The 13,823-nt window shown below is 41.2% G+C and overlaps 1 protein-coding gene across 1 annotated transcript; it reads right to left on the bottom strand.

Annotated features, from left to right (window-relative positions):
- Window positions 1-3,334: 3,334 nt before the first annotated feature.
- ercc3 (excision repair cross-complementation group 3) lies at window positions 3,335-13,149 on the bottom strand. Its single transcript, XM_030048340.1, has 15 exons — window positions 12,951-13,149; window positions 12,241-12,440; window positions 11,851-12,087; window positions 11,692-11,741; window positions 10,336-10,471; window positions 9,713-9,883; window positions 9,342-9,546; window positions 8,182-8,496; window positions 7,712-7,896; window positions 6,777-6,979; window positions 6,574-6,670; window positions 5,548-5,665; window positions 5,281-5,399; window positions 4,325-4,474; window positions 3,335-4,203 (listed from the first exon to the last, which is right to left on the bottom strand). The coding sequence occupies exons 1-15, from the start codon at window positions 12,976-12,978 to the stop codon at window positions 4,066-4,068; spliced, it is 2,352 nt and encodes a 783-aa protein (XP_029904200.1). The 5' UTR covers window positions 12,979-13,149; the 3' UTR covers window positions 3,335-4,065.
- Window positions 13,150-13,823: the final 674 nt, after the last annotated feature.

Genomic DNA, 13,823 nt, shown 5'->3' with positions numbered 1-13,823 from the left:
CTGGAGTTGAAGAATGGGGTGAAAGAGTAAGATGCATGACTGGATGTATGGATGTGTTGGAGGGGATGTGTTTGGTGTCACCCTCTGTCTCTCATAACACACACACAGCTGCCAGCCTGCAGCAGAGGGCATTTTGTCTTCATCTGAAAGCTTCATAAAGTTTGCAAAGGTAGCTGTAGAAGCCTCAAATCTGAAAAAGTATTTCTCTTGTAGGTATTTATATTTCTCACATTAAGTAAGGAGCTGCAGCTCTGTTTCTGGTACATTTGTTTTACAGCGGTTACATATGCTCTCCTCACGTGGTAGATACGGCATGCTTTTCGGTGCCTGCCCTTTACAATGGCAAAGCTGTGGCCACTGAGTCTGTGAGGTTAATATCCTCAGTTACAGTGGTTAAGTAGTCTGAAGTTGTTTGTTTAGAGCAAGGTAATCCTGAAGTTTGTTTTGGGATTTGTTTTTTTTGTTTTTTTTCACAGCATTTAAATAGGGTTCCTTTTTGCTTGTTTATAATATGGTTGGGCCGGATTGATTAAATGTTGTCATGTGAGGTTGATTTTGTCAACCTAGAGAATAGATCAGTGGTCTTGTTTTAGTCATTTCTTGGCATTTGAGCTAGAGTGAGTTGATTTGATTTAACATGCATGTAGGTTTCAATTGTTTTTGGATGCTGATTAACTGTGGGTACTGTTCCGGTTCAGCTCAACAAGCTTACAAGGGATCTTCCTTTGTACTCCAAGAATGCTCTTGCAGAACTCCATGTGCATGCATTCAACTGGATGTTTTTGCCCTTTTTCCAAAATCTTGGCTGTTCAGTGGTCCCCACATCTCTCTACCATACAGTGCAACTTGTTTGATGGTTGATTTGAATATTTTAGGCCAGTTTCTGATTGGAATATTACTCTGAAATTGTTTAACTGTATAATAACGCTTCTGTAGCTTTTTCTTTCAGTTCATTCACAGCAGATTTGAAATTTCCAGTGGAGGTCATTTAGCCCTAGATATTAGTAACTTTTTGTATTCCCTAGACTGTGTGGGCATAGTATGAGTGTGTTGTGCTAAAGTGTCTCTTTTGGAAGATCATATGTTTGGTCGTCTTGGGGTTCACTTTTAAGAGACTTTATATGACAAAACTGATGCAGGATGTCTAGGTATTGCAGTAGGCCCTCTATAGATGTTGATCGAAATAGAAGGTTATCTGTATACATAAAAAATGGTATCTGTGTCACATATCTTAAGATGAGGGGTAAGAGAATGCTCTTCTTGGCAAATTAATTTATATGTTAAATTAAACAGGTTGGTAGCTTAAGCTGCACCCTAGGCAGACTCCACAACACTTTTGATGTTTATTTGAATGGCACATCTTTTTTTGTGATGATTAAATCAAATGTGCTTTCAAAACCAATAAAGCAAGAATAGATTTTGTTGTTGTGGTTCACATTTACATCAATTAAAGCGCTTACGGTGTACATGTGATCATATGTCTGGTGATTTAAAAAAAAAAAAAAAAAAAAAAACAGTTTGGCTTTTCCTTAGGCTGTCGTCTTCTGTAAGGAAATCTATGATCCTTGTGTTGATGCTGCTACAAAATAATTTCCCTACTCGTCACATTTGTGCCTCTGTAACTGTTTCTGTAAGACATATCTCAGATTTTGGATGTTATAAGCCCTTCATTCCAAATTTCATAGCGGTGGACAATCATAAATATGGAATGGCCAGCTGAAATTTTTAGAGCTGTATTTGATCATTTCTTTTCATGCAGGATGCCGTCTGGACCACATGCCTTTTTATCTTTGATATGCTCAAGTTTTGGTACTCGGTGATCAGGAAATCTAGGGGGTTTTGGTTGTCCACATGTTTTATAAATTCCTTTCTGAATTTTAAGATTCGCTACCTGATCATCTTGTTTTGGAACCTGTTACAGTTCTTTTAACTATATAGCAACAGCAAGGTTGATTCCCTCAGTATTGTGAGAAAATGTTTTTGCCAGGGATGTGGCCAATAGTGGTTGCATTTCTTCACTGCCAATAGCTCTCTGATTCTTTTCTGAGCTGTCGTGGGACCATCAGTGGTGTCTTGGGAGATTACGTAGTGTACTAGGCTATGAAAGTTGGCCAGTACTTGTAGACTTTGTTATTTTCAGATATGCTGTGATTTGACTGTGGTCAGACGGGGGCTCAGAGGTTTGACTGTGAACGAACTGAATCAGGAAGGGTCCAGGCCAGTAAATCTAACTGTCTCTCTTCCGTGTGAGTGAAAAAAAAGATAAGATAAGATAAGATAAGATATTCCATTATTAGTCCCACGGTGGGGAAATTTCACGCATCACAGCAGCAAAGTGGATAGCAAAGGTGAAAAGGTGAGTAATAAAGATGGTGATGGCATAAGTATAACCTGGACAAAGAGATCTGAATGGTAAACATCACAGTATAAATAAAACAACACAAAGACAACTTGTAAGGTAAAGATAATATTTCTAATACTAATATATAATAGTAAAAAAGGAAAATAAAATGTCTCAGATTTTAATATATAATATAGGCTCTTGAATTATGTAGCTATATGGAAAGCTTACTTTTCAGTTGTTTCTGTCTTACAGTACTAAGTAGATTACACAGTCAGGGGTGTTTCTTTGTATTTCTTCAGCTTTGTTGAGCTCAAATTGTTCAATCTCTTTCTCACACATACATTCACACACACACATGCATGCAAACGCACGCACGCACGCACGCACGCACACATACACACACACAGAAGGTGATTCCACGTCATCTAATTGCTTATGCCTAGACATCATAACTAATTGATATTGCAAAAGATTATTATTGAATGTTAACCTACTAACTATAAAAAAGGTTTGATATGCAGTATATGGGCTATTAATTTTAAGCATTGAGATATTGTAAGGAACTGCCAAACTAGAAGATCTCATGGTGTCATTTAGAGATATAACAACATTTGAGACTGGCCACGATGATAGCTGTGGAGTAGGAAGAGTCCATCATGAGCAGTGACGTGACTGTAAAAGTTTTTTTGTTTTACTTGTATAATTGCATTGTATTAAGAAAATGAAATCATTTATTGATTCAGTAACACTGAATAAATAGTTTGAGGTACAATGAAAGGATTGGGTTGCTTGAGCTGTATAGTGTACTGTATTGTATATTGTACAACAATTCAGTGATTTTAAGATGTTTTAGGATTTATTCCACCATAGCAGAAAAGACCAGTTTGCCTCTGAACCCATAGTTTGCTTTTATTGCCTACTGTGTCCAAAACAGTCCTCTATTTTGGGACTGATTCTGTCTCCTCCAATAAGCAATAAGCACACTTGAGAAAAGCTTACACCAGAACCAATGGGATTTTAGTAAATGTCCTAGACAAAAAAAACAAACAAACAAACAAACAAAAAAAAAGCGGGGTTGGGGGGTTTTACACAGAAGGGTCCGGCTGCAGAGGGGCTCTTCAAGGGGTGGGAGGGGATCTTGTTCTCCTCGTGTCACACTGTGCCTCAGAGACGGGTGGCTGGGCAGAGGTGGGCATGTTCCCACGCCCACCATTTTGGCAGCTGGCACAATGCACCAGGCTGCATAGTATCTTAAAGTCTTCAAGACGTGGGGTTAGTGGATCCCATCTTGCCTCCCCTTCCCTGGTTTGTACCAAATCCAAATAAAGCTCCGGAACCCTCCTTCCTGCATTCCTCCATTAAACCATGAAAAATACATCTTCTGCATAATTGTACAATGTCTTTTCTCAGCCAAATAAAAAGAAAGAATTTATCAGAAAAAAAAGTGTACCAGAAAAAAATTTTAATCAGTAAAGACAAAATCTATCAATTGCTGGCAATAACAGAAGTCATTTATACAACTTTACAAGACATAAAATCTTGTAGTACTTTACTCACTGATCAACAGTAGATGGCTTTAATGACAGCACTGTTAGAAAGTTTTGAAAGGTCTTATCCTGACCAGCTGGACCATCTTAGCTGCGACTGTAAGCCCGGTCCTTAGCCTCAGTGCAGCTCACTGCTCCTTCCATTAGTCCCATTGCCATGGAGCTACTGAGCATCTACTTTCGGAAGCGCTTGAAGAGTGGGTGGACGCTTTTGCCTGCCACGGAGGATTTGCTGCTTCGACTCTGGTACTCCATGTAGACGGTGTCATCTGCACCTGACATGGAGCTCATGGTGCCTGCTCGCCTTGAGAACTGAGTGCGACGAAGGGAGAGAGAAAAAGAAATAAGATGAGAAAATAAAAATAAGAAATCAAAAATGTGAGCAATCAGAAATAGCTGTGTTTGCTTTCTGAATTAGAGGGAGAAGTCTCACCTGCGGTCGTGCGCCCACTTCCCCTGTCACGACTTCCTCCTCAGCATCAAGATCTGAAGCAGCCAAGACCTTCTGGAGCAGCTGATGCTGCTCATCTTTGGTGGAGAACATCAGGTTCTCTTCCTCCATACCTGCCATCTTGGTGATCACCTGAGAGGAGAAGACATGGTAAAGAGAGAATTGGACAGTACATGTGAGCGATGATTGTATTATAAAATGAAAAAAGGGGAAAAAAGTCTTTCAATGTTTCATGGTTGAATTAGTCATTAGAGTTTTCCTCAGTGTGAATATGCCAAACTGTAAACCTGAGCAGGAAATGTGCTGAATGTGTGAACTGCAGCACAGACCACAAGACTGTTCAAATCTTGCCCTGTGAGTACAGTGCAGACTCAACAATATGCCATCCCATCAGGAAGCTGGGCACACAATGCAATGGAGCAAAGGTGGAGCCTCACAAAGTTTTTGATTTTGTATTTCAAAAACCTTCTCCTATTTCTCCAGAAGAATCCACTGTAAATACCATTATAATGCACAGGTGGATGACAAATGAAAGAAATAACCAACATTAGTAAGGTGTTGGACCAACACAAGCCACCAGCAGCAGTGCCATCACACCTTGACATAGATTCTACAAATCTCTGAACGCTGCTGGAGGGACAGAACAGTGTGACTTTACCAAACTGCAGAGTTAAACAGGGAATGTGCTGATTGTGGAGATCAACAAGAAATGGGGAGGGTGTGGGTCACACAGAGCTCCATGAAAGCAAGGTGTGAACTGGAATGTGAAGTGGATGAGATTAGAGGTGTAAATTTCTGTGTGGGGAGACACAAAAGCTGTGAAAGTGTGTGGAGTTGATAAGGTGAAATGTGTGAACTGCTGAGGGGTAGCTGGAGAAACAGGGATTGTGTTATGCTAGAAGGAGCGACCCAGAATGACATTACAGGGGTGAACACACCTTGAAGCTGTAGCCCTGGTCCACCAGGAACCTCTGCCTCTTGGTAGAGTATGCCATCTCTTGGGTGTCCTGGGACACCAGTGAATAGAAGTAGGCATTGTACTCCTCTGCTATCATTCCTAAACAGGGGAAAGGAGTGAGAGTGTCTTTCTGTATGGGTGTAGGTACACAAGATAAGGGACCGAGTGGGACACACATGCAAAAAACTGAGAACATAACCATGTGTTCTTTTTCTCATAGCTGTTTGGATAGATATAAGAGACTGACCTTTCTTGGCTCGTAACACTCTGCCAAGCCTCTGGGCCTCTTGTCTGCGTGACCCGCCATGAGAGGAGATCTGGATCAGAACATTGGCCTCTGGCAAGTCAAATGAGGTGTCTCCAACCTGGGTGGTGAAAGTAATACAAACACACAGGAATGCAGTATTACCACTGTGATTTCCCATTCAGTCATTAATTCATTCAATTTCCATAGCCCCTAATCAGCGTATGGAAGGCTGGAGCCGATCCCAGCCTGCACTGGGTGGAAGACAGGGAAACCCCTTGGATAGGTTGCCAGTTCTTCATATGGCGACAACACACATACCTATTGGCAATTTAGAGTAATCTGTTCAGATGACAGGTACCATGGGAGGAAGGTGGGACACCCAGAAAGAAACCCACACAAATACAGAGAGAACATGCCACCATGCCACCTCACTACCATTTTCAGAGATACAAAAACTATTCTAAAAATATGCAAACGTAGCACATGTTCAAGTCAAGGAGGACAAAATACTCATATTTCACAGGGTTATTTCACCTGAGCGAGAAAGCACTCTGATGAAGGTGTGAATCTGATGTGAGCCAAATAAACAGCTGAAATGTGACTATTTTATCCAACCTGATTTGAAAATTTTGGTTGTGCTACTTGATCACATTTTTTGAATATGCATATTGAATAGCACTCCACTGAGAATCATTTTGTTGAAGCACAACCTTCTCTTCCAACACACAACCACTGTTTTGTGAGAAGAAACAATGCTCCAGATGTCCCCCTAAACAACGCTCCCTATCCATAACCTTGAAATTAAGGTGTGCATCATAGAAAATCTTTAATTATATTCATTCCAACCCAATCCTAAGCTTCAGAGAGCTCTAAACCTCAACTCTTGCTGAAAAAATGTCAATATGTGAGAGCACTGACATTGACAAAAAAGAAATGCAGAGGGGCATTATGATGCAGTAGTATTATGATCCAGAAGGACGGCTAACAAAACACAGGGAAAAGACCACACAATGCTGATGGGTTTACCTTGGAGATGAAAATGGTGTTGATCTTGGGGTTGTGTTTGAAGTTCTGTAAAATCTGCATACGTTCTCCCTGGGATGTAGGACCATAGATGTAAGGCCTTGGGAAGACAGCGAGGGAGAAGAATTGATTGTGTAAAGCAAATTTGCACAAATATGCCAGATAATTTGCTGCAGCAATGAGTGCTCGCACTGTAAATGGCTTACTTGTTGAGGCGAATGGCGTATTCCTTCAGTGCAAAGACATTGTCGGCAAAGACAATGATCTTGTCATTGCGTCGCTCGTGGAAGCGAATGAGAAACTGGCAAGCGCGGAACTTATTAGGGTTCATGGTGTAAAGCAAGATGCGCTTCTTGGTCTTAATGGCCACATACTCTCTGTAAAACTCAGGAGACATCGGACACCACACCTGAAGGACAGAGACGTGTAGTGTTCATCGCATGTAGTTAAATAAACAGTATTCTAAGATCACTTTATCTAGATAAGCCATAACAGGGTGTTTCCTTGCATTTTTCAGTGTGTACCTGAATCAGTATAGCCATTAAATAAAAGTAAGTGTATTTAAGAAATATTTTAATAACAGTAACAATGTAGTAGCTACATTAACTGTGAAAAATAAAAAAAAATAGGTGAAGCAATCTGATAAATCCTTAGGAATTTTGTAAAAGTGTGTTTTACCAAACACACAACAGATGATGCTGACTCAGTGGCCAAAGTGGCTAAAGCCAATATTTATTTTCCAGTCTAGACTGTAGCTGCAGTCAAAAGCCCCTGGGATGAATCACTGGCCCACATGATAACAAAAAGTATGCAAGGCAGTAATTTTAGGGTGAGTCAGTAGATTTGCCCACCTCTCCCTCATAGATTTGTGGCCATATCTCTGCTTCTAACTCTGATGAGTGTGACACACTAGCCCTGTGTTAGTATTTACAAATCTCCTATTTGCACGTTGGTCTGCATGCTCAATGAGTTCAATGAAATGAAAATCTGGAAAAACCTCTCAGGTCAGCATCTATATCATGATTCCAGAATACTTAATAACAGCAGGAAAAAACAAGGAATAGAAATAAGCACAGCCATAAGATTGTCATATAGCCTTTCTCACATTCTAACTCAGGTACAGATCTAAAGCAGGACTCACCTCAGCACACTGGACCTTGGCAATGTAGCCATTGTTCTGCAACTCCATCCAGTTGGCCTCATACAGCTTAGGCCCGATTAGGAAGTTGAGGTCAACAATTTTGTCATCTTCTCTGACCAGCGTGGCTGTGAGCCCAAGCTTGCAGTGTGCCTGGACAATGGTCAGAACACGACGAAACATCTTGGCTGCAGAAAACACACAGAAATGTCACATTACAATGGTGTGCATGTAGCATTACACCAGTAAATCTCCCCATGTGTCCACATTCAACTAGTTGTATCCAAACCAGGATCTGTTTGGTTTAGAGTTTTCCATAAACCCAACCTGAACCACATTACTCATATAAACAACATCAGGACATGTGTTAATTAAAAGAATGGCTGAAATAGGCATGAATCTCCAAAATACCTTGAATTACTCAAATATTACTCAAATATTGGGTTGCAACAGCGACTGTTGTAGCAGCTCACCAGGGATCGTGTGCACCTCGTCCAAGATAATTAGTCCCCACTCCTGGCTACGCATCCACTCCATGACCCTCTCTGCCTCCCAGGAGCGCTTGGTGGTGTGGCCCAGCATGGAGTAGGTGCTGATGGCCACCGAGCAGCCAATCGGCTTGTCCTTGGCGTCAGAGGTAAAGCGGCAGATCTGCGAGTCATCAATTGTGGACCACATCTTGAACTGGGCTTTCCACTGCTCCACTGACACTGAGGAGTTCCCCAACACCAGGCAGCGTTTCCGCACTGTGCACGCAGCCGTCACACCCACCAGGGACTTACCCGCACCTGGGAAACAAGAGTGGGGTATAACTATAGTGCTACAAATACTCTGTAAACAACAAGCCTTTTTGGTGTTTGATAAAAACTGAAAAATGAATGTTCAAATTGATCTGAGGTTCTACTTTCTTTCTAACCCTAACATTTGGACCATGATTGAGGTACTGGTAAATACTTGTTCAAAATTTCTAACACATGCTACTCAGATTTTATGTTTAGGTAGCTTTTAAGAAATAATTCCCATTCTGAACTGTTGCAATTCTGTTATTCTGCCTGCACAGCCAAAATTTTTTTTTTTTTTTTTTTTTTTTATTGCACTGAGATGGAATACTGCAGTAGGGTCTTTTTTAGATCTTATGCACAAAAAATGATTAAATTAAATACTAATAAATTAAATTAATTATTTAAATTAATTAATTAAACACCTAAAACCTTAGGGATGCATCGTGTAAGTGTTGAGCACATTTTAGCCAAGAATACTGGGTAAGTGATCTACGACAAGCCAGTTATTATTTTTCATTTGATTATTAACAAAAAAGGTTTTGGGGTTTCCTTCGCATCTAGGGAACATTTGCATCTCAGAGGTAAAGAAATTTTGGCTATCCTTTGTTTTGCAAATAAAACAATAACAAGAATAATGATAATAATAAAAATAAGGTTTAGCTATCCTAAAAATACTATATCAGAATTAGGGCTGGTTTTCATCTTGCTTTCTACCTTTTCACTTTGCTTGTCTAACAGTCTGTGTCGCTGTGTACACAGACATATGTATTCAATCCACACACACACACACACACACACACACACACACACACACAATTCCATCCTCTCTCCGAGCAAACCAGCTGTCTCACCGCAGGGCAGCACAATGACCCCAGAGCGAGCACGGCCGTTTCCAAACATCTTGCGCAGGCTCTTCTCCTGGTAGGGCCGTAACACAGCAGTGGGCTTCAGGTCCATGTTGATGTCTGGGTTGACTGTATCATTGCGAAAGTCATACTCGGCTAGGAGAGGATATTCCAGCTGGATACACCGCTTCTGCAGCTCCTCGATCATCTCCTGTACCAGACCAGGAGAGAACAGAACAGATTAAAAATAACAGACAACATAGTTAAATATGATAGAAGAAACCGCATCCTTGTCGGATTAGTAAGGAAAATAAGTTATAAGAAGTCCACTGATTACTTGTACTTCAACAACAAAACCCATGAAATCAGATACAAACCTGTCTAATCTCAAAAGACACAGTCTGAGTCTCCTCCTCCTCCTCTTCTTCCTTATCCATCTGTTCGTAGTAGCTGAAGATGTCCTCAGGAACCTGTGGGGCTGAACCCTGGCCCTCGCTGGTCTGCTGTGACGTGGACGAGCCGCCCTTGTCCTGAAGGGACTTAGAGATCTGTGGGACGGAGACAGACAGGAGCATAATGTCAAGGGGTGAAGTGCAAGAGTGGAATTCATTTTGTGCTGATAATCTTCAGGTTAGGAGAAGCTGATGCACAGATTGCCACTGATCTAGAAGGCCTGATAGATGTCCCTATATCATAAGAAAAAATAAGATCTGTACATAATCCCAAGATACTTACAGAGGAATCCAGCACTCCAGAATAATGTCTTATTAGATCTACTTTTTCCTTATTGCACGGGGGCAACAGGCAGATACTTCAGACATAATCCCAAGAGAACCAATTGCAATGAATATTGTAAAAAACAATCATATACAGCTTACTTAACACCAAGTGACAACTGAGGGTGACTGTCCTGATGTAAGATTTTGTTGTTATTTATTTGTATGTTTGTGTGAGTGTGTGGCATAAAACAGTGTGACAGAGAAGAGGGGGTGTCACGTACTGCTGACTTGCTGTGGATGACCTCAGTGATGAGTTCAGTGTCTCCTCCCTCTCCTGTACGGAGGCGACATTCACGGATGACACTGTCCTGCAGGAGGCGCTGTATCACGTCAGGGAAGGCACTCTCAACAAAGTACCTGAGATGAAAAAACAGCAAAATGTAATGGCCATTTTCAGCGTAATGGCCTTTTTGTCAAGGAAGAACCTTTTTTCTTGACTACTTGATTAGGTGATTGGCCCAATTATCGATTATCAAAACAGTTGGTGATTCATTTAATGGTTGGCAACTAACCGATTATTCAACAAATTTTTGCAGTTATAGAACTTGCCAGAACCCGTGAAGTTCAGGGGCACTAACCTATTTCACCCTCCGCTTGTTGAAAGATTATATCAGCCTCTGGCATTTTATACAATGCTTTTCTCCTGCAAACACAGGGTAGCTCTCTTCTGTTCTGCCTGGAGGAGAAACGCTGCCTCCACCGGTCACTGTTGCTGCAGTATAGCCGCTGTGAGGAGACTTTTTTCTGTCACATCCTGCTCACTGTCCTGGGACAGAGGCATTCTGATATTTGTTGTGGAATTTCTCTAAAAAGTGAACAGTCAGATTGTCTTCAGGCCTTAAATGCTGTGACAGCAGAAGAATCACACACACCAAAGCGTGGAGGTAGATTGTCGATATGACAGAGGTGACTGGCAGTTTTTTAGGTCTTTTGAGTTCACAAATATTTTGTATGTCTTACATAGTCAGTTAGGTAATAAAGCAATAAAAACTTACAAAAACAGTCCTAGTTACTGAACAGTCCTTGCCATAAATTCCAAACAATAAAGTGACCACCTCTAAATGAGATAAGCAGGCAGAGGGTCTGATCCATCGCAAACACCACCAGCTTAACTCCAAGGTCAGACGAGGGATAAAGCAATACAGGATTCTAATGGTAAATTCCTCCACATGTTACATGTATGTGGCTTGTGAAATGTGAACAGGCATCCAGGGTACATACTTTATTCTCCCAAACACTGTTTTTGCAGTGTGTTTTTCACTGGCTGCTTTGTGTTGTTGTCCTCTAACAGAGCATGTTTACAAAAGTGTTATCACTTCACTGCTTGGACCAATCAACCCTACAGCCCCTCTAGCTCCTCCTAAAAGTTCCTCTAACTTGATTTTAGAATCACCTCCCGAGCAGGGACTGAGTCAGGTTCCAGGGACTTGAAATAGAAACACTTTCAGAACCTATGAAATAGCCTACAAGGCACAGCCTGACTTGATGAGTTCTTGCAGTCGAACAGGGTCATAAGAAAAGTGCTGGAAGGAAAAGAAGTGACACAAACACAGAAATAACAGCTGAAATTACTTTACCTATTATGCTTGAGCACCAGCTTGACTTTACCGTAGCTCACAGTGCAGAGCTGGGAGGAGAGAGGTGAAGTACAATGAGAACATAACCACAGAGGACTAGTTGATAAAGGAAAATGTATTAAAATAAATACACCTGCTAATCTAGCCCCTCACTCAGACCTTAATGAACTGCACGATGCCATCAGGAACGGATGTTTTGCTGAGTTTCTGCAGGTACTCCACGATGTCAGAGGTCTGCAGCCCGACACTGACAGCAGCATAGAGGGAATAGGCTGTCAGCTTGTACTCATGCACATGAATGGGCCTGCATACCGGCTCTGCAATGGCCACCAAGAAATCCTGGGCATACTTATATACAGGTGAGAAGGCCTCTAGAAAAATGTGTCCATCTGGAGCCTGAAGGAGAGCAGCGTAGCAGAGAAAAAAGTGAAGACAAGAGGACAAGAGAGAGACACAGATAAAAAAGAGAAGTCGTTTATAATGTTATGTAAAATCAGGAGGAACATCACTCACTTCAACAAGACATCAATCACAATGCTGCTGTCTTACCACCCAGAGAGGACGCGAGGAGTGATCGTTCTTCAGCAGCATCTGCAGACGGTAGTCCTTGGCACCATACTCATCAAGTTTAGTGCTGGACTCGTCCACCTGCTTCCCGGCAGCTGCAGGTATGGCCTCCTGCGACTCGCTGCCACCCACCTCTTCATCGTCATCATCCTCCTCATAGAAACGCTTTTTGGACTTCTTCTCTGTAGGCAGACAGCATAAGTCAGAAAACATGATCAGCGAACCACTGACATTAACAACCAGTGGCCATGGACAGACACAGGAGGCTGCTGCAGCCAGACTGGACCATTAACATCTTGACTTTGCAAACGCAGTAGTAAAATATGACTGGAAGGAAACAAACAAGAGGTGGTCTTTCAACAGCTGCTCTTTAAAGAGGCACAACATCATCCGTGAAGGTGTTCAATAGCTGTGATTCTTTCAAACGACTGCAGAGCACAGCTTCATGTGTGGACTGAGCTAGTAAGGTGCTGGGATGAACTCACACCTTGAATCACAGCGTTTCCTTTGAAGCTAACTGGTTAAGTAACTTATCTGCCGGCTTGACTTGATTATATTTTCTTTGGACATTAACGTTGCATGTACTGGAAACGACTGTAGGCAGACAGTCCCAAAGTTAAGGCTTATGACGCATTTCAGCCTGCAGCTTGTCACTGGGTTAGCTAGCTAGGCTACAAGGTAACGTCTCTTACCCCGGTCTCCTTTATCTTTCTTCCCCATTTTTGGACACTAACGGATAAACCTCTTACATCTGTCGAAACATGCCAGTCATGTCTAGATGACCAGCGCGGCGTCCAATATAATTTATACAAAAATGAACTGGCATGAAGCAAAAGTTACCACCACAGGGTAACATGTACTAGTGTGAAGGTAGCTGGAATCAGCCACCGACTTCCTGTTATAGTCTACAAAATAAAAGCCTTGTTGACAAACGTCGCCATCAACCCAACGTTTTTGCGTGAGCGTAGTGAAGCGAAAAGAAATGACGTAATGAAGGAGAAATTTGTAATTAATGACATTTTTTTTGGGATTGAAGTTTGACTGATTTTATTTTACTTATTTTTATTTATTTTTATTTATCATTATTATTAAATTCAGAATCCGAAATACTTACAAGCAAGAACAATAAAATAAAATAAAATGAAATAAAATAAACACATGAGGTTAAATATATTTAGGGGGTGTTTCTGACCTAACAAGAGAAGGCCATACTCATCCAGGCATATTAACAGCATCTACACGTACTACTTGTTTTGCTTTAAGATTTGTAAATAACTTGTTTTACAGCAACTCCTATTATGCAATTATGCAGGCTTGCGTCCCAAGCAGTTTGTAAATTACGTGTTTTGTTGTTGTTGTTGTTGTTGTTGTTGTTGTTGTTGTTGTTGTTGTTGTTGCTGTTTTAAAAATTGAAGTAAATTACCAAAGAAGGCAGTAGTATCATTGTTAAGTGGCTCACTTTTAATGTTCAGATGAATTCATTTTCCAATGTACTAAGGGTTCTACGCACAAAAACAGGAGTTATTTTCGATAGAAGCTTTTATTTTTGTGCATAATTATGTCAC

The sequence above is a fragment of the Myripristis murdjan genome, chromosome 3, assembly GCF_902150065.1.
Source record: "Myripristis murdjan chromosome 3, fMyrMur1.1, whole genome shotgun sequence".
In the NCBI taxonomy this organism is placed as follows: Eukaryota; Metazoa; Chordata; class Actinopteri; order Holocentriformes; family Holocentridae; genus Myripristis; species Myripristis murdjan.
This window is presented reverse-complemented; position numbering and strand designations above follow the sequence as displayed.